At 41.1% G+C, this 20,354-nt stretch overlaps 1 protein-coding gene across 4 annotated transcripts; it reads right to left on the bottom strand.

Moving 5' to 3' along the window:
* Positions 1-1,292: 1,292 nt before the first annotated feature.
* Positions 1,293-19,838, bottom strand: sap30bp (SAP30 binding protein). 4 transcript variants are annotated; one of them, XM_020640120.2, is made up of 10 exons: positions 19,693-19,838; positions 18,925-19,034; positions 17,475-17,519; positions 15,620-15,659; positions 9,241-9,329; positions 6,190-6,281; positions 5,715-5,827; positions 5,378-5,436; positions 4,059-4,146; positions 1,293-2,123 (listed from the first exon to the last, which is right to left on the bottom strand). In XM_020640120.2, the coding sequence occupies exons 1-10, from the start codon at positions 19,787-19,789 to the stop codon at positions 1,945-1,947; spliced, it is 912 nt and encodes a 303-aa protein (XP_020495776.1). In that variant the 5' UTR covers positions 19,790-19,838; the 3' UTR covers positions 1,293-1,944. The 4 variants fall into 4 exon arrangements, with proteins under 4 accessions (XP_020495776.1, XP_020495775.1, XP_065805662.1 ...); XM_020640119.2 differs by having other exon boundaries at positions 1,293-2,126; XM_065949590.1 differs by having other exon boundaries at positions 17,457-17,519.
* Positions 19,839-20,354: the final 516 nt, after the last annotated feature.

The raw sequence follows: 20,354 nt of genomic DNA on the forward strand, positions 1-20,354 counted from the left end.
AAATAGACAAACATAAATAGAAATACAGTTTTTAATCGTGAACATTTAAAAAGATTTCAAATCAAATCAAAGCTAGCATTCCAAGTGAAGCTATTCTTTTTTTGGTAATCAATCATTTCTTGCTTTATTATTGTAGTGAATACAGAGTAATGTTCACATAAACACAACCAAAAAACACAGAAATCAGCATTGCATATTTGCTTTGTTTAGTTTGAAGGCTGCACCCAAATGTAACATCTTAAAGCATGAAAGGTTGTGAAAAATATTTGCAGCAAGAAACAGTAAACACGCAGGAATTTTTGTAAGAACTGTTTCTACTTGGCCTCTTGTCAAAGGGATACTTTGGCCTACTTCACTTGCACTTTCACTGCTCTCATCACTTTACTGCCTCAGAAATACGCCAACCTGGTAATGCACCCCAGATAGATGTCAGCTGTGAAGACTGAGGTGAGGAAGAGCACAAGTCACAACTACATCTGGAGCACACAGGCATGCATTCCCAAAAAAGAAACCACAGAAGCTCCGTGTGTGTTTTGTGGGAGATAGCAAGAGAGCCAAAGAGATTTCTCAGTCGTGATTGTGGCTTCAATCAAGAGTTAGTTATTTTATTTGGAAATGTAAGGACACTCCTTTAATTTCACGTTAGGATTTATGAATTAGGCAAAAGAATAAAGATACGGATACTTTGAACAGCATAATAAAAGGTGTTCCCCTTGTCACTTTCATCTGCTTAAAAACATTATTTGGCCATATAGTAGAATCATTTCTCCCTGAAACAAAGTTAGGGAAAGGGCTTGTGGACAGACAATGAGTTTGTCAATATCTCAGTCAGAGAGAGCGCGGCTGAAATTTTTATGTTTAAAAAAAAAAAAAAAAAAAAAAAAAGGCCAAGCCATTACCGGTAAATACGATTTTCAGCCTTTGAATGTAATGGTTCCCCCTTAGGTTGACGTGGTTTAGAGAATGCGTCTCTATAAAAACCCTTTTTTTCCCCCCTTTGTCTTTACCTCAACTGGGTTTCCACCATCTTGCATTTGCCCATTATCACCTTCATGCTGGGAGTGGGACGTGTGGATAATGAAGATTTTGTGGAATGCTGTCCTAAAGCTTTTGTTAAGACTTTTTCAGGCATGCATGTGTAAAAAAAAACAAACAAAAAAACGCTCAAGACGTGCTCGGTGTGTGTGTGTGTGTGCGTGCGTGCGTGTGTGCGCGTGTGTACGTGTCTGTGTGTGTGTGCGCGCGTGGGGGGAGGGTGTTCTGGAAGTGAAATGAATTGACAGTAATACAACTGAAAAGGAAACATCTGATTCATTTATTCCTCACGATCAATACAATATGTACAAGTGTAAAAAAACTTACCGTAGCAATGTTTACATACCAATGAAGAAAAAAAGGCTGACAAAAATGATGAACACGTCAAGATATTACACATAACTGCTACAGGAGTCACGGAGCACTGCACCAGAGCTATGCATAGAAAAATAAACAACTTTTCTGATATCTCTAACATGTCTATTCAGGACCATTTTCCTTATTCAACCATTGTCATACTCTAGTTCTGCTTCACTGTTTCAGACATAAGAATTGCTGCCAACCAAACAAAATTGAATGACATACAGTAAGTGTTTCGTCTGTGTGGGACTTTTATGCATCTGATTTTCAGAGGAGTATTTCTACAAACTGAGAATTTGGCTTTAGTGACCAGCTGTGGATTGTCACCATCAACCCCCTAATAATCAGTAAAGCTATGCATGTAATAGTGCAGATACGACCCAGGAGCAGAAAAAAGGCAGTTTTAGAAAAAGTCCATTTGTACCAGAGGTCATCTGTCGATCTTTTTTGAACATCCAATGAGTGTCCATCGCTTCCATTGTCCTCTCCTTACACATGAAATGAGCATAGGACAACACCAGAGGTCATTTTCCTGCTCATTCTGTGCATTCACTGTTTTGACTTTTTGAGGATCGTCCCCACCGCAGAGATGACAGTAGTCTTGGTGCCGCTCGCTGTGGTTGTCACGGAGACGACGGCAGGCAGGGTTCCAGACGTGGTGATGAGGGTGGGCTGGGCAAGGGTCACAGGGATTGCAGAATCCCACTTGCTTTTTCTCTTCTGAGCTTCTGCTGAGCGGAGTAAACAAAGAAGCAGTGAGTGAGTGAGTGCAGGGTTTAACATCAGCTGCACACGCGGGGCTGCAAATCTCTAAGCTCTGAACAGTGATGTTTTCAGCCGTGCATGCCAGTAAGTACACGCATTGTGGCAGATATGTGGTAAGAATGTAACACTAGACCAAAAAGAAGCAGTGAAGAAGACTGCTACACAGCAAATATGGATTTATACCAAGTAGTACAATAAAAATAAAGTATTTTAATTAATTTGCAGAGAGAGAAAGAAAGACATGCTATTAACTTGTTGCAGAGATTTAAAGGATAAAAATATGAGCTCATTTAATTACAAACCTGTCAAGAAATGGAAATCATCTCTCTGTCAGAGTGATCGCTTGATGGCATGCCAAAACATAAGTTTCTGTTTTACTTGAGGCTCTTTTTATTTTAAATATGACAGGGTTCATATCTATAGAGCACCAACGTTCAAGTGTAAAATTATGATATTTATTAGGGATGCCTTGCTTAAGGGCACCTTGGCAGTGCTAAGGAAGTGAACTGGCACCTCTCCAACTACCAGACCAAGTAACCATGAAACAAACTTCGGTATTGGAATCGGTATCAACATCGGCCCTGATTTTTCCAATCGGTGCATCGCTAATATTTATGAGACATCAGGGTGGGACTCTTATGATATCATATGATGCACGTGATGCAGGATTTAGGGTTTTATAGGATTCCATTTTTATGCCCCCTTATAGATGATGATTTGACAAACCATCTAGAAAAGTTGAGTGTCTAACATTTTATCAGCATAATCGATGCCGTTACGTTTATGTAACCGTGCATTGTTCACAAGGCAATAAAGCAGCGACAGAATAGCAGAGCTTAAGTTTATAAACTGAGATGGAGGCAGCAAAGGGTTAAAGACAACATGGAGGATAACACGGTAGCAGCTCTGATGCTCTCTGCTTCAGTGATGCCTGTCAGTGAAGTCGACATAACCACAGCCGACTAAAAGGCAGTGCCAACGTCCACTGTGATTGGCTCATTTGCTGGCAGTGATGTCAGCAGATGGGGTTCTTATTAAACTGAAAATGACCAGGGGTGGACATTTGCGCGTTCTCCGATATTGTTGAAATCAGAGAGAGATACACGACTAAAACAAGGCATCAAATCATGCCTCTTACAGGTGAAACATCCGACTCCTGTTTGCCGACACCAGAGTTTAAAAAGACCCTGAAGTGTAAAAAAAAAAAAAAAAAAAAGTTGATCGTTTAATACTTTGTATCATAAAGCTTAATTTAATTCGTCGAGAGGACGAGGACAATTTAAGTGCACCAAACAAGTTTGAAGAAATAATAATTATAATGATAACAGATCTAATGGTGAATAAGTCCTTAGCAGAGTGCTGCTTATTGAGCAGTCGTCCTTCATGTTAAGGAGACTGATTACCTGAATGACTGTTGACATGACGGTTTGATGATGATGCAGAAGTTTATTCTTATTTGACAAAAGTCTGTTCTACATTGTTATTTCAGGCTATTCAAAGTGTTTCACAGTTTAAGAAACTATGTATTTGTATTATTTGAGGATAACAGATTATAATCAATAGTTTGAAGAGGGAAGAATCATTTGATGTATTTATTAGTCTCGGTCTCGTCTCGGAATTGAAAGCATTTTACTCGGCCTTGGAGCGATATTATAAATTACTTTTTGGGGCCAAAAGAATAAACGTTCAAATATGCGACAACGATCAGTGAAAAATCTGAACTGTGAGATTTGTGATCTGTTGCAGCCCGAGTGGGAAGCCTAAGTTTGATGTCTTTTGCTCCAACCGAACAACACTGACATGGATGTTTTTTATTTATTTAAGTGTATTAAAAATGATGACCATGACAATGTATTTGGCAAGTGGAAAGGAGCTGAGAATGTGAGGTGGATGTTTACCTGTGGCGGCGGTGGCGGCGCTGCTTGTGGTGGAGGCTGCTGTGCTGGAGGGGTTGGTGCCCTTCTTTGTCCCAGTGACAAACTCAATCTGTGAAACACACAGCATATTAGAGCGATGGCGTTATTCCTGGTGCCGTAGCTGTTTTAGTTCATGGGGCCGTATTACTCGTCGAGGACATTACGCTCAGTGAATGTAGGCCGGCTCGTCGTACTTGCAGTCTCTAAATGTACTATGGGAGGTAGAGCCTTCAGTTATCAGGCTCCTCTCCTCTTGAATCATCTACCAGTCAGGGTCCGGGACGCACACACACTCTGTGTGTTATTTTAGAATAGACCTTAAACGTTCCTTTTCAATAAATCTTATAGTTAGGGCTGGTGCTGGTGTAACTGGCACCTTGAGCTTCTATCTCTGTGCATCCACATCCTACTGTATGTCACTATGTGTAACTCTTAGTAACTAACTAACATATATTCCAGGGAGCTCCTGAGCTCTCATGTCTTGTAGGTTTTTTGGGATCTTTGGTGGGGGTGTCCTGCTGCTATGGACCCCTCCCCTCCCCTCCTCTCTGTTTGCCCCTTTTTCCTGCATCTTATCCCATCTGCCTCGATCTCATTTTTTAAGCTGGCACAGTTTCAGCAGATACCTGTCTGTCATGAGCCTGGTTGGTTTTGCCAGATTTCTGCCTCTGACATTTTTTTTTCTCACCACTGTAACTTTGCTAAATGTTGCTTAGTGCTCATGATGCATTAACGCTGGGTCTTTAACCTGCTTTTTGTAAAGCGTCTGGAGATAACATTTGTTATAAAATGGTGCTATACAACTTAAGATTGATTGATTGATCCACTTCCACACAGTGTTTGTCAGTGGCGAGAAGAATGTCATTCACACCGTCTGACTGGTTTCATTTTCTCATCTTGTGTTAGCTCGACTGTGGCTTGAATACCACGGCCTACATCACACAGCAGAGAGTATCAGAGCAGCTCATGTAAAAGTACATGTCCTTTCAAGTCCAGTTCCTAGCTTAGATGCAGCTGTAGGAATGAAATGTGCATCACCTCTGAAAGATAATACAAATGGAAACGAAAGACACGCTCAGGTGCTTTTAGGTAAACTTCCAGAGAGGACTTGTATCTACATGGAAACCAGCTGAAAAGCATGAATAGGGAAGGGTGAACCTAGAGATGTGGATCTCTGCCTGCGTCTGATTAAGGATATAAAGTAGAAATTAACTGCAGCTGGTGGAGACTTGCCCCTGACGCAGACAGAGAGGAGAGCTGACTCCTGAGTAATCCTCCTTTTTGTTTGTTGTTGGACTTACCTTCGTCCGCTCCTTCTTGGCTTTCTCCAGTTTATCCATCTCCACCTTCTGGGCTTTGGCTGGACAAAGAAGACATATACATTTGTGTTGGGTTCTTATCTACTCAAGAAGCAGAGCAGGGTTTTTTTTTTTTGGCACAACTACCAAGGTGCACGGAGAGTGAAAGGCTTGAAGAGGTCAAAAGGCTCCAGCAGCACATCTTCAGGGTCATGAAGGCCACAAGCTGAAGTTAGCTGAGCTTAAGTTAATGAAGATGATCTTCATACTACACGTGTTGTTGGAGCTTTTTGAGATCTTCTCCACTCACACAGAGCTGTGAAAAGGTGACGGAACTTACCAAGACCTTCATAGTACGAGTCTTCTGACCAGCCATGAGGATCGAACATATCTTTTGGGTAGTTTGTTCCTAGTTCATCAATCCCACAGAACTGAATGAGCTTCTCGTAAATGCTAAAAAAACAAAGAAAGTCTTTTAGGGAATTAAAAAAAAACATTTTTAAGGTCATAAATCATCAAGTTGTCTGTTATAAAAACTAAATTAATTTAGAGGGCGAAACACATTTGATATAAATACTAACCTAATATTAAAACATACCCTAAGATAAGAGTGAGAAAAAAAAAAAAAGTATGTTGATCCCCTGCATAATCATCCTGCATTGATCCCCTCTGATAAACTTACTCCATGGTCAATCAAACATTTTGTTCCTGTAATTATGTAAATCTGTTTTGTAAAAACATGATCTGGTTTGATGCACAAGGAGAACTCCATGTGTTTGGCTGGTTTGCTTGCTTACTCCAGCTGAGCTGCATACCTGGGGTTTCTGAATTCCTTCTTTTTCTGTATGTGGTTGTTTGTGTCAAAATCACCATGGAGCTTCCTCTCGTACAGCTTGTGGATCTTGTCCTGTTACAAAACAAACAAACAAAACGAGGGATGTGAACATCTCTCACTGCATGACACCTCCGCTTCGACTCAGCTTCCTCCTGCATTTGGGAGGCAATTCTGTCTAAATGATCAAATAAACATAACACACATGAGATCTACCCTCTCTCAAGCAAGGGTCGATGTGAATGGACCTGTTGTATTTTAAGTTTCTGATTCCATGAGGAAATATTTGACAACCAGGTTCAACTGAGCCACAAAGAGCTGGCAGGTTTAGCCTGGACACCAGCGGTGAAAAATGGAGGCTAACCTTGAACAAGATGGAAAAAGGAAAAGCTTAAAAAAAAAAAGATATCTCTCAGAACATAAAGCGTTCCGATGATACGGATCTATTGGCTCTACCTTATTCCCCAACTTTACAATTTCTTAGCTAGCGTTCCCTAGCCGCGAGCATCCAAATGACTACATCCTGCATTTTGTCTACTGTATATGGAAGCATCGTCAAATCAATAAATCATATTTGGGGTTAATCAAATATAAAACTGTAGATAAATCTGCTGTCTTGTAGTTCACTTCCTCCCCCCTTGTTTACTTCCTACTTCCATGTGAAACTGAGCTGCAAGTATTTTGCCGACTTCTGTACTTTTGCTGGACCCAGGAACTTCTAGTGCACTTTTAAAGACAAGTTTACAGATTGACCTTTAACCCCAGATGTGGCTGCAGCTGGGGATCGAACCCACCACTTTCCGGTTAAGGGACTACCGACTCTACCAACTGAGCCACAGCCCACCATTAAGACAGTCCGAGCCATGGGTATGGTCTTCACCTGATTGCAAACTTGTCATAAAGCGGGTTGATTCAAACAAATGGTGAAATCCCAGCAATCAGGCCGTTGAAACATATTCACACATATCTGCCCACCCTCGTGACCTCAGGGTTGGAATATCCAGGCTTCTGGTGAAGGTGAATCATTATTTGCTCATCTGATAAATGGGGGGGGTGTGTTCGCCCGGAGGGGATACTTGCTTAACTGTTCACTTGCTAAGTCAGGTGTGTGTGTCCTGACCTGCCTCAGCTCCACACAGGGCAAACCAGGTTGCAGTTAGACGCAGCAAGAAGTAAGGCGGGAAGGGAGCAGTGCTGGTGATACTAAATTGATAGGAGATGACACTGTGTGCCGGTTTAATTATAGGGGGGAGTCATGGAATTTACGCAGCCACCAGAGTTTATTTCTAACCCCAGAGAGAGCGAGAGAAATTGTTCACTTGGCGAGGAGAGCAGGTTATTTTGAATCAACACCAAGATGAAAGGTCCCAGAATGAGGTAGCGTTTAGCACCAAACACTCCTTCAAACTTGAACTGTAGATATTGATTTCCTAACTCTAAGCATTGAACATTATGCCAAAGGGACAAGTGCAGACAGTGTGTCTGCTTATTAAACCAACAGTGGGACAATTCATAATAAACTTTTACTACCTGGAAAGTGTTTATCAGACATGCTTAAACACACAACACAGGGCACAAGGATCATTTTATCCCCCCCCCCCCCCCCATTTTACCACAACGCCCCTCCTCTGCTCTGATTAGTAGCTGCACGGATGACGGTGAAATAGAAGCGTCATGCACAAAATGGCAGTTGCTGTACTTTGTTGAAATAAACTGCCCTGCATTCACGTTCTCCACAGATGATCCCATATTCTAAGTTGAAGGATACAGGAAAATATGATATTACGTGGAAGATGTGTTGTATTTATTACAGAGGTCAGATCACAAGGTCAGCATAGAATAGGGACGGGCATTTTCAGTTATATCAATAACTACCGTAAAATCTGGTGTATAAGACGCACTTTTAATACCTATTTGTTCTTCTTAAAAGTTGGCTGCGTCTTCTACACTGGTGCGACCAATATTCCAGTATAAAATGTTGACACTGTCATTACCGGGGGTGCAGAAGACACCAAACTCTGCACGCATCCTGACAGGGTTACATATACAAAAAGACAGCGACACAGACCAGTCTCATATCTTTTCTTCCTCACGAAGTCATAATCATGCACTTACAGAAAACGGTGGGATATTGTTCCGGAAACAAACCTTGTGGAGTGCTTTTTTCATTGAAAGAGTCCTATATTCAATTTTGAAGAATGACCAGCGGAGGTGGGCAGAGAGCTGGGGAGGGGGGGGTCTGTGCTTCATAACTTTCACTGCATTCTGAGTGATTGTAATGCTGAGCAGTGGGTTGAACTATTGTAGCCAGCACTGTAACGCAAACATGCGAGGTACCCCTGAAGCTAAACTTGATTTAGCCCTTCTTTCTTCTTCTTTTTAAATCCTTGGACTATAAAAAAAGTCGGCCCCTCCTCCCCCCCTCCCTGGCCAACTTGGATTAAGAGAGGGAGTAACTCTCATCTAAGTTATGACACAAAGAAATCAAACTTTTTCTTACTATTTGACAGGCTGCCATTCTACAACACTAATGAACAAACAAATCTATTATGGAGTTAATTGTACAACTGACAATGAGTGTTGAGGAGGAGTCAAATGATAAAGTACCATGGACAGCTCCCGCATAATGACAGTCACAGGATCAGCACCTTGACAGCGACCGAGACTGAATAGTTTGTCATGTCAAATACAACCCAAAAATATACCTTGAAAAAAAAACTTGAGGAACCAACCATACTAGTTAAGAATATAACATTTTAAATGGGAGCAACAAATGTGATGCAAAGTCAGATTTAATAGTTTCTTACAAGTAGACCGAACATTTACATTTACTGTCTGCCGTGTTGTTGCATAAACTGAAGGCAAGTCATACTGATCTGATTCAAGAGGATGTTCATGTGAATGTTCCACCTGCAATCTAATCTGTCCTTTTAATCCTGGCACAACATGAATCCAGGGAGTGCTCAACAAGCAAAGCTTTGCATTGAAAGTGATGTGCTGAACTACTCATGTAACAGAAGAGAGGCGTGTCTACCTGTAGTTGGCCTGAGCAGCGTCCTGGGGGCTCGGGGGGGATCCTGATGTCATCAGGTGACATGTTCCTCACCTTCTCGGAGAACAGAGCTGGCAAAAAGACAAAAAAAAGAAAAGATGAGGGATGTATATGTTCTAACATGAGCGGCTTTCCTTCTCTGCCCTGTCTTGCATGTCTTTACATGCAGAGTCAGGATTTACAAAGATAACACTGTTATAAAAACAAACCTTTTTTTTTATCAATGTTAGAATTTAAAGATGAGAAATAAGAAGGGAGATGTGATTTCTATCTGAGCTGGAGAACAGGCTCAGTTATTAAAACAAAGGTTCACTGTGTGTAAACTTAAAGTGAATGTTACTGGTGAATTCCTGAGCATCCTGTTGTTCATCACGGCGCTACGTGTGTGCCAGTGGTGTAATAGAGCAGTGTGGTATGAGGAGTGCACGTCCCGGGCAGGGAGTGGCTGTTGTTGGGGCTTGTAAGGAGAAGGGAGGCGCCCCGACCCTGCTTCTCACCCTGCCTTTGGACCCATGTCTTGTTTGGCTCTCCCTGCTTGACTTGTCTGTCTCTGCTTTCTCTGACTGCAGGCCAGACATTCTTCTGTGTCACTCTTTATCCCAATCAGACAGATAGTCGTCAATCATCCTCTGAATAAGTGCTGCAAGCTGTGCGTAGTCTGTGCATAGTGTGTGAGTGTGTGTGTGTGTGTGTGTGTGTGCGCAAACGCAGGGGTTCATCCTGCTGACATTCTGCACAGATTGTCAACAAGCTCAAACCTGACTGGACATGAGATGATAATTTTCTGAAGTGCTGTGCTGTCTTTTGCTTAGCCTGACTGAACACTTGAGAGGAAAAAATTCCACAGTCCTGACATGTCTGAGCATCATCAACCTTCAACATGAAGTGCCTAGGAGAGTTTTTGTTCTTACTGTTTGTTGTTTTTTTCTCGTCTTTAACTGCAATCGACTTTCATTTCCAAATCTAATCAATCTTCTTGGACTTGGGGTGGTTTTTACGTTACGCTTGACCCCAAAGTCCGGCTCATTTGATCAGTGTGAACACAAACGTACCGTGCTCGAGTACAGTACCAGGCATGATTCACGTGTACTCGAGTACAGTCCGCAGGAGATGTGAACACGACCATGCTCAAACAAGTCCGCTTTATGACGCGATTCTTTTATTTTTTTGTTTATTTTCGGGCATTTTGTGCCTTTATATGAGAGACAGGACAGTGGGTAGAGTTGGAAATCAGGGAGAGAGCGAGTAGGGAATGACATGCGGGAAAGGAGCCACAGGTCGGATTTGAATCCTATGACACTATTCTTAACGGCTCCTGTCACTTCAAAAACCATCGTATCGCACCACACGTCCTCTGAGCTGCACGGTAGATGTGGAAGTAGGAAGAGGGTCGTTGTTGGGGTCTCAGAAATAACAAAAACATCCACAGTAAAGAGGATGGACTCAGCCTGCGAGTGGTTGCCGTGGTTACTTCTTTTTCTTTCTGCTTTTTGGCAGATTTGCAAACTTGTTTCCATCTATGTGCATACCTGTTGTATTTGACTGTTTAATCAAGTGTACTCAGGTATGGAGCGATGTTACTAATGTGAACACAGACCATCGGGGGGGGGGGGGGGGGGGAGCAATCGTGCTCGGGCACGATATGAAACAATCATGCCGAATGTGAAAACGCCCTTGAACACATTTATCCCTTTTTTCTTTTCCCAGAATAAAGAATCTATTTGATAATAAATCTTAAAATAACCGTGAGCATGAACATTTACAGTTAAGAACTTCAGTGATTGGAGCTTAACGTGATGAAAATAACATCTCATCATGTACATGTTTACCGTTAGATCCTGCAACAATTTCTCTTTGTTTATGTCTTAAATATTGACTCGATAGACTTATCCTATTTTTCAATGTGAGGACAAATCTGTTAATGTTTGCATATTCATTAAAACAGATTTAGTTAAAGTCGTGACATTAAAGAAAAAGCATTATTTAGCAAGGATCCAAATATGAATGTTTGTATACTGAGTCCTGTCTGCACACACACTCTTTCCAACAGTCCGTCCCTTCTGCATCTATTCTACTTTCCTCGGTCTACCAATCATGTGTGACCACAGGCCCACACGTGTGGCTCGACTTGCTACCTGAGCTCTGTTCGCTCTGGAAAGTTCATTGCTGATTTTGCGTTATAAACTCCTCATCCAAGTCAAAGGTGGGGCAGGGCGTTGTCGTTGTTGGCTAGACTTGTAAGTAATGCTAAGCATGTGCATAAGCATGCACACATGTCTTCTTTTTTTTTTTTTACATCATGAAGTGAGCAGGTATGCAGTTACATGAACATAAACGGTTCCATACATGTAACAAGCCTCATTGTAAAAACACTGAAGAGAACGTAGCCTGGAGGCATATAAAAAAACCTGACAAGGCAAGTCAGATGAGTCACAGGCATCAGGTGGTGGTTGTTTCTCTCAGTCAGACACATGCACAAAGCGTCACAGACAATTACACACTGTAGCTGCAACAGGGGTTTATCATTGCTAATCCACTTGAAACAAGGTGGATTTAGTTGATTATTCTGAATCCTTGCCGAACAAACTCACCAAAATAAACTTTGTTGCCTCCACAGTTGTGAAGCTGTGTGAATAAATTTCCCTTTCTGTCATTCAGCGAAGTGTGAGAGGAAAACTCTCACATAACGGGAGCACTGTCAGAAAGTGCATGGAGACAGAAAGTGATAAACAGCCGGAGGAAAGATTCTATTCTGCATGAAAATTACCATCTCTTCCCCCCCATCGAAAAACACACAGAAAGTCTTCATCTGTGCCCTCAGGGTCTTTTTGGACAGACAGACAACGGCTGTCTCTTCATCGAACAGACAAAGAGCCGTCTTCAGCATGCTGACACGGGGCCTTCTGCCAGACTCGCTGTGACATTTACCGACTGACAGGCCGAGGAATCGAGCTCCGCTGCAGTCATGTCAAGTGTCGAAGCGGTGAGTCACACTCTTGCCAGTACAGTACACGACGGGAATATGAAGCCTTAAAAGTTGCTCCAGCGTTTCCTCACTTTCCCTTGAGACTTCTTTTTATGGCTTCATAAAAACCAGGAGGCTGGTGTTAATGGAGAAAGCAAATGTGTGGGCAGAAGCCACACAGGCCACACAGGTCAGTCTGCTGCCGCTGTCTGTCCCATGTGTACTGGAATCATGCGTCATGAAGGAAGTTTGTTTCGGTTAGGTTGTAAACTTTAAAAACAAAATAGTAAGAACTCAAGATTCTCGCTTGTTTTTCAGTCTTTTACTGTCTATAAAACTGTAGGAGTTAGATACTGATGCCTCCTTGTGACCAGAGAGCAAACCTTACCATAACTGAAAAAATAGATGCCGATCATAGCAGACAAAAAAGTCAGCTTAAGATGAAGCAATTTGAGGCACTCAGAACATCGGTATAGTAACTCAGTAAACACGTTCGCTTCTTACAAAAGCAGGGGGAGGTTTCATTTCAAAGCATCAAATGCACACCCTCAAACAGAGTAGAATCAGCGATGAGAGACTAAAAGCAGACACCAAACTATGAAAGAAAAAAGCTAAAAGAGAAATAAAAACACCAGAATAGGAGAGCCGATAGCCTAGCGGTTTGGTACATGCCCCATGTACACAGGCTTTAGTCCTCATTGCTGCACACAAAAAGATACAGTCTTGATATAATTTGGCATTTTATACATACGAAAATAATAACAATTGATAGCCATATTAAGATCTCTGGCTGTTGTCCACATTGATTGGTGAATCAAACTTAAAACAGAGTTCCTCTTTGCTTCCTGAGGTGAAATCTGCTTCATGTTTGATAAGATAAAAAGTGTTCAGTCAACCAGGTTCATTGAGATGTTTAAACGCACAGTGTATAAATTATACCACCAAGAGGCTCTTACTCAAAACAGTATCAAACAACTTTCAGGCTGGATTCATTCTTTTTTTTCTGGAAAAAAAACATTTAAATGGATATTGACAATCATATTTTTCTAATTATTATACTTCAGTTCTACACCCACATTGCATCACAGAAGGGTTTTATGAATCGTTTAGTTTTCAGTCAAATGACAGATGAGTGCTGTGTTACATTATCCGTGCTACCATCTGCATCCAGCTATGGGCCCGCGTCAACAAAGAGCAGAGAGGGAACCACACGATGACAGGCTTACACAGATGTGTGCGTGATGCCACTCCCTGTATAACTCATATCCTGTCTGATCAGATCCTCACTAACACACCTGAACTGGTCAGCCATTACTCACTAACCACTGCCAGCTCCCCAGGTTAAACCTTTATAACCTCCAATCTGACTGTCAGTGGACAAAGCGGCTTTCATAACACACCTGGGTCTACTGAGTGATTCATACTTTTACTGCACTAACATCCAATGATCACATTTAAAGACACACTTTTATTCTCCGGTTGCTGGAATTGTTTTATTATACGTGCATAAACCTCACGAGGCGGCTGCTATTGTGCTCCTGTTTCACTATCAAAAAGATTAACACTCAACTCCAGGTCCAAAGTTTCTTTAAGAAAATGGTTAAAATATCCGATTTCCTTTCATTTTTTAAGAATGGTTGGAGTATTCTGCTGTCTCTGTTGGGATTCTTTTTAAATACAAACAATAAAGATATAAGGATCAAAGAGGAATGCAAATTAAAAACAAGTTTCAAATGTTACTTGCTAAATTATTAAGTATGACTGAGAAGGCCTGGATCTATTGAATATTTCTTATGTTTTTTTAAGGTCTTTCCCATAAAGTGTAACAGTTCTTACTGTAAAGGTGAATATAACAAAGGCAATAGAAAAGGAACAGGCAGCAGAATGGATTTAACGATGGATTTACCGGTTAAAACTGGATTATTGTTAATTATTCATGGGGCGCTGGTGGCGCAGCGGTTAGTGCGCGCGCCCCATGTATGGAGGCTGTAGTCCTCCAAGCGGGCGGCCCAGTCCTTTGCTGCATGTCATTTCCCCGCTCTCTCTCTCCCTGATTTCCATCTCTGGATACACTGTCCTATCTCTCCATTAAAGGCACAGAAAGCCCAAAAATTAATTTAAAAAAAATAATAATAATTCTATAGGGAAATTAAACTGATGCTCATAATGTGACGATGAACTTTGTAAGTGTTGTAGTGAGTATTAATGACAGTAAACTGACTTCTCTAGTCTTCTGTTCAGACTACTCAAAGCGCTTTTACACCACATGTCACACCTACACATTCACACACTGCTATGTAGTGAGACCATCACAAGTAACTACTCCCATTCATACTCCGCCGACGAAGCAGCGGGAGCAACTTGGGGTTAAGTGTCTTGCCCAAGGACACATCAGACATGTAGCTGCAGGAGCTGGGGATCGAACCCCAGCTCCTCCGGTTACAAGACGACCGACTCTACCAACTGAGTCACAGCCGCCCACAGTGTTTGCAGGCCCCATGCGCCTGACTGAACGCCCATTCCAAACAACAACAACCCCTGACATTTCAAAGTAAAAGCCCTCCTTATGCCAGATAAGAGAAAATACTAAATAAATATATAAAGGCCATCTTATTTAGACTGATCAGTCTATTATCACACTTACCTGCTACTGCTAATACTACACATACTGTTACCATCATGACTGACACTGCAGCTATAAATATATCTTATTCATTGTTGTTGCTCTCTCTCTATCCCCATTTCCAAGCCCTACACAGCTTCAGCAGATGTCTGTTCATCATGAGTCTGGTCCTCCTCAAGGTTTCTGCCTCTTAAAGGAGGTTGTTCCTCTCCACTGTCACTTTGCTAAATGTTGATTAATGTTGGCTCTTTGTAGATTATATAAATAAAAAAAAGAGTATAAGATATTTTACCCGCTCTTTGTAAAGTGTCTTAGGAAACACATGATGAATTGGTGCTATACAAATAAAGATTGATTGACATCTTATACTTCTACTGCCTCCTCAGGTCTTGCTTTTTTTTAAAACTAATATTAATGAAAACAAGCAGATACGCAGGAATACAAATGTGATGCCGTAATACCGACTGAACATTGTATGTGAGATAGACGTGCTCATTTTATTAACAGAACAAGTCCTTTTAGAGAAACAGTGCGGCTAACTGAAGGCACAAAGAAGGCTTTGGATACAATAGTATTTCATTGTTGTTTTAGACCCTTTCCGGGGATTTACTAAAACAGGTGCCAACCTTATCCTTTAAGCGATGGTCAAAGGTACGTGTGTGTGTGTGTGTGTGTGTGTGTGTGTATGTGTGTGGGTGTGTGTGTGTGTGTGTGTGTGTGTGTGTGGGTGTGTGTGTGGGTGTGTGTGTGTGTGTGTGTGTGTGTGTACTCACCAACTAGCTCATTAGGGTCCCTTTTTTCTGCTTCTAAAATCTGTGGGGGGGGGGAAATAGAGGGACAAGAGGGGAAGAAGAGAGAAACAGAGAGACGTGGAGTTTTTAGTGTCCCTTTGGTCGGAGAATATCATAAACCCATGGAAGAGGGTCTTTACAGCAACAGTGTTAGATTTTAACGAGTCATGGTCCCAGTGTAAGGTGGTTCAGTACAGGGGACTACAGGTGGTGTGATGAGATGTTTGGTTAGTGACTGATGAAACCTACAAATCACAGGTGCTCTTACAACAAACGGAGCAGAGCAGAAGCTGTGAGGAGAACAGATTCTAAACCGTAATAGAAAGCAGAAGAGTGAGTCTTGGCTGTTTTCAGTGAATGCCTGAGAAGTCTCGCACAGCTTCTAAAATATGTGGCCTGTTGTGCCAGCACTGTGGGCATAACACAGGTTCAGGACGGGGCGGGAGGAGGGGACTCACAGTGCTGTTATTCACAGGCATCATGATGTCACCTAGCAACTGCACGGGCAACATCGAAGAATCTAACTGAAGGTGGACAAATCAAAGTGAGGAGGGGGGAGTGGACGGACAGACATGAAAGCACAGCACAGCTCACTGGGCTGAAATCCAAACACCCAAAAGCAAAGAGAATAACAGAACCTGCTGTTTCAGAAAGAAACGATAAAACACCGCTTTATTTCACTGATCCACATCAGAAGTTTCTTTTACTATTCTGCCTTCCTTTCTCAGGAGTGAACTGAATTTAAGCCAATCAAAATGTTGCTGCACCAAGGAAACAACCAATGCAAAAGCACAAGGTCTTTTCCAACGTAACCTGGCAAATGACTCAACCAACGTTTAAGAGATTTCCTGAATATTTGGTCACTGTGGTTAAATAAGGCGTATATCTTTTGGAGAGACCTTTTATCTGCAATTTATCAGAAGTTGAACTGTGTCCAGAAACCCAGCACTCGCTGCCATTTACAATTAATAGATAACTGCAAGGACAAAAAACAAAAGTAGAGGACAGAAGGAGAGCTCATGCAAACATCGTCGCTCGTTCCATGAAATGATAAATCTCTATCTGGCACAGCTCGACATCAGTCCTATACTGCTTCAGGCTACACAACACATAACACATAACACAAGTCAGCCATTCTCTGTACCACGGTTTAAATTATAATTATTGATTCCTATCTCACAAAGTAAACAACGTCATGACCACAACTTGCCTGGAAATGTTCTCTCTCTTCAGTGGGAGAAATTATTAACGTGACCAAACATGCATTATTGGGAAATCACACCATGACGCATGTCGTAACAAAAACTAAATCACTAAGCCTGAAGGTTGCCAGCGCTGTTTCTCTTTTTAAAGATGCAGAACTCTCACAAACCAGCAGTTTATCAAATGATCATCCATCACAGCCAAAGACGGAGCACAGTTACTTTGATTGTTTCTGCTTTTTAGGTTTTGTGACTCACTCTCACCTCGTTAACCTGGACTAAACAGAGCTACACACACACAGGGTGGGGATAGTAAGATGTGCATGTTCAAGCAGTGTTCTGTTAAAAAAAAAAACACTGTTAGGTGTAGCTTCTGATGCATCAGTGGACATTCTTCCACTTCAAGTCACTGACCTCGCCTCACTAACATTTGTTGCAAAGTGAAGATTCCTCCAACAAACATAAACCCACAGCACCATCTAGTGAACATGCTCCGTCATAACATGTGGTGACCGCTTTGGACAAGGCCACTTCTTTGGGGTTAGTAGAACAGTGTGACGACTCGGGAGAAAACAGTGAGGCCTTAGATTAGTTATCCAAATCCATCCATCACACACCAGGTGGGGTTGAAGTACCTCAACATCTTCTGCGTCCCTCCCCTCGTCAGATTCTTCCATCTCCTATAAAAACAAGAATGCAGAAAGTTAATGCTGCAAGGATTAAAAGGAGAGATGAGCGGAGCGGGGGGTGTGTGGGGGGGGGGGGGATACTTGCTAGATGATGATCATATGCATAATTTAAGAGAGATATGAAAATTTAACAAAGCATAAAAAACATTTATCCATAGGCAACAATGATCACTTAGCAAAGGTGATTTAAAAAATCTTTTAAAAAGGTTGTTGCAAACTACAGGTTGGGGGTTTGAAAGCACCGGGCATCCAGGAGGCTGGCAGACCAGAGAAAGATGATCATGTAGGTTGACAAATAAGTAGTGTTTTCAAAATACCAGAATTTTAAACCTTCAAGTTTGATGCTAGTTAAGAAATCAAAGAATATCAATTCAACAAGGCAAACAAATATAGAAGTCCTGGACACATCTAATGTTATTTTTTTAAATGACCAGAAATGGCAGCTCAACTCCTGCACAATGTCTAAAAGTCACAAATACACTGGCAGTGTTTTGGTACCTAAAAATGTGTTCGCTCTCTTCCCCACGGAGCAGCTTTAGGTTACAAATATGTCTGAAAATGTTCTTTTTTTTTTAAAGTCCCCATGAAACGGAACTTCGAGAGAATCTAGCCGCCGTGTAGTTACGCATTCCCAATTGAAAAGGGATAGAACCAATCACAAGACAGAGGGCGGGACATAACAGTTGAATGTATTAGATTGGATCGTTAGCATGGACAAAGCTCTATAATTGGTCCAAAAATCAGTAAACACCACTGAGTGCAGGATGAGTCATGAGACATTTGAAAGGTTTTACAGGAAGAGAAAATACTGTTCTTTTTTTCAGATCTAAAACTGATCAGATAATGCTTTTATGAAATATAAATGGCAGATAAATGAACATTTAACACAAGAACTCTGGATTTAAACTGGCTGACTGTGTTTCTCATTTCCTGAGGACTTTAGATTTCGGTACGTTTCAATACTATCGATAATTAAATAACTGAAAATGCATTGTTTTCAAACAAATGCTATCGAATAAGTATCATATCAACGTAATTATGACAAGAGTTTACTTTTGCCTCTATCCAAATTTCATCATAAAAAAATCACATCACCATCACCATAATCTTGTTCTGATTCTGATTTGATGAAACACAGAAAAAATCTGATCTGTAAAGTGATGTAGCTACTACAAAAATAAAGAAAAGCGTCTTCATAGTTAAGTGGAGACTCAAAATCTCACATTCAATCCTGGTATGAACATGTAAACAGGCAGCACCATTTGCTCTTTACAACACACATAGTGCCCTGCTTCTTCAGGCTCTTATGATTTGCAACCATTAGTATACAAACGACCAATCCATAGAAATGATTACTAGAAGGTGTTCATCACAACAAGAAATCACAAATACTGACCGAGTTGCTTTCTCTGCTGTCTTCATCTATAGACACCTTTTCCTCTCCATCCTCAGTGCGGTTCAGGTCATCATCACCATAGCCGTACACCAGACCTCCAATGTGCACCTCTATGTCAGGACAGGGAGAGGGGGAAAGAAACAGGGACACCACAAAGATAAAACAGACGTCAGACAAATATAATAATAATAATAATAATAATAATAATAATGATGAGAAACGCTTTATTTATGTAGGACCTTTAAAAACAGATGTTTACTAGATGTTCACAGAGAAAGCAAACGCAGGAATAAAACATATTAAGCATCAATATTCAGGCCAGACGGAGAATCAAACAAAATGCAATTACAACATGCAAAAGATCAACAAGAATTAATACAAATGAGGAATTAAAGTAGGAACAAAACAGGTCTTAAGGTGAACAGCACCACTGGCAGCTGACGGGATTTAATAAAACAAACAAACATAAACAACTATTTACATTATAAGATGTACTGTGCGTTGAATATAACAATATGTATCCAATGTGTACCACAAAACGTCCAAAACTAAATCATACAGACCCCTAAATAAATGGTTTTACATGCTTTCGGTTCGTAGGTTTAAGTCTTTTTATTTAAAAATGCATTAGCTGTATTATCTATAAAGTTAGCTATGTATGCTAATTTCAAGCTAACGCTAGCCACCACACGGGAACGATTCTCAGGTCCGCGTTTTTCGCCTCGAAAACTTAGAAACGGCTTATTGATCAACTTGTTCAACACATACCCGCCTCATCCTCGATTTCTGGGTCTGAGTCTGGTTCTGAATCGTCCCCATAGTCTGCCAGAGACGAGAGCAGAGCACTCTTTTTGCCGCTCGCCATTGCTGTGTGCGTCGCATAAACGCCTGGTCGCACAATAATAACGTCACTGAGCCTGTATTGCGTAGCACCAATGCAGCTGCACCGGGAGATGTAGTCCTGGGCTAAATGTCTTTGGTCTTGCTGAAAAACCGAGCCGTGAGCTTACAAATCAATTTATTTTAACCAAATAAAAACAAAATTGCATTTAGGAACATTAAGGCAAATATAATTTTATTGTTTGGGCAATTTACCCGGAACAATGGATCTATGCATTTTGCCCTGTAAAGAACAGAAGGACTACAGAGGGCAAAATATTATTTACATCAAGACATATTTATTATTTTACGTATTTCTAATTTAAAATAGCGTCATATCACAGATTTGTAGTTTTTGTTTATAAAGTACTTTTATTATGTTGGCATTTAAGACATTTAAGACAGGTAAAACAGTGTATATGAAATAATGAAAATACTTTGAAAAGATGTTCCACATACCTTTTATATGAATTATTGAAATTATGAAATGTACACCATATTGCTTACAATCTCTATTTGATATAAATGACACACAATCCCTGGTGGTTATC

The sequence above is a fragment of the Labrus bergylta genome, chromosome 21 (genome assembly GCF_963930695.1).
Source record: "Labrus bergylta chromosome 21, fLabBer1.1, whole genome shotgun sequence".
Classification (NCBI taxonomy): Eukaryota; Metazoa; Chordata; class Actinopteri; order Labriformes; family Labridae; genus Labrus; species Labrus bergylta.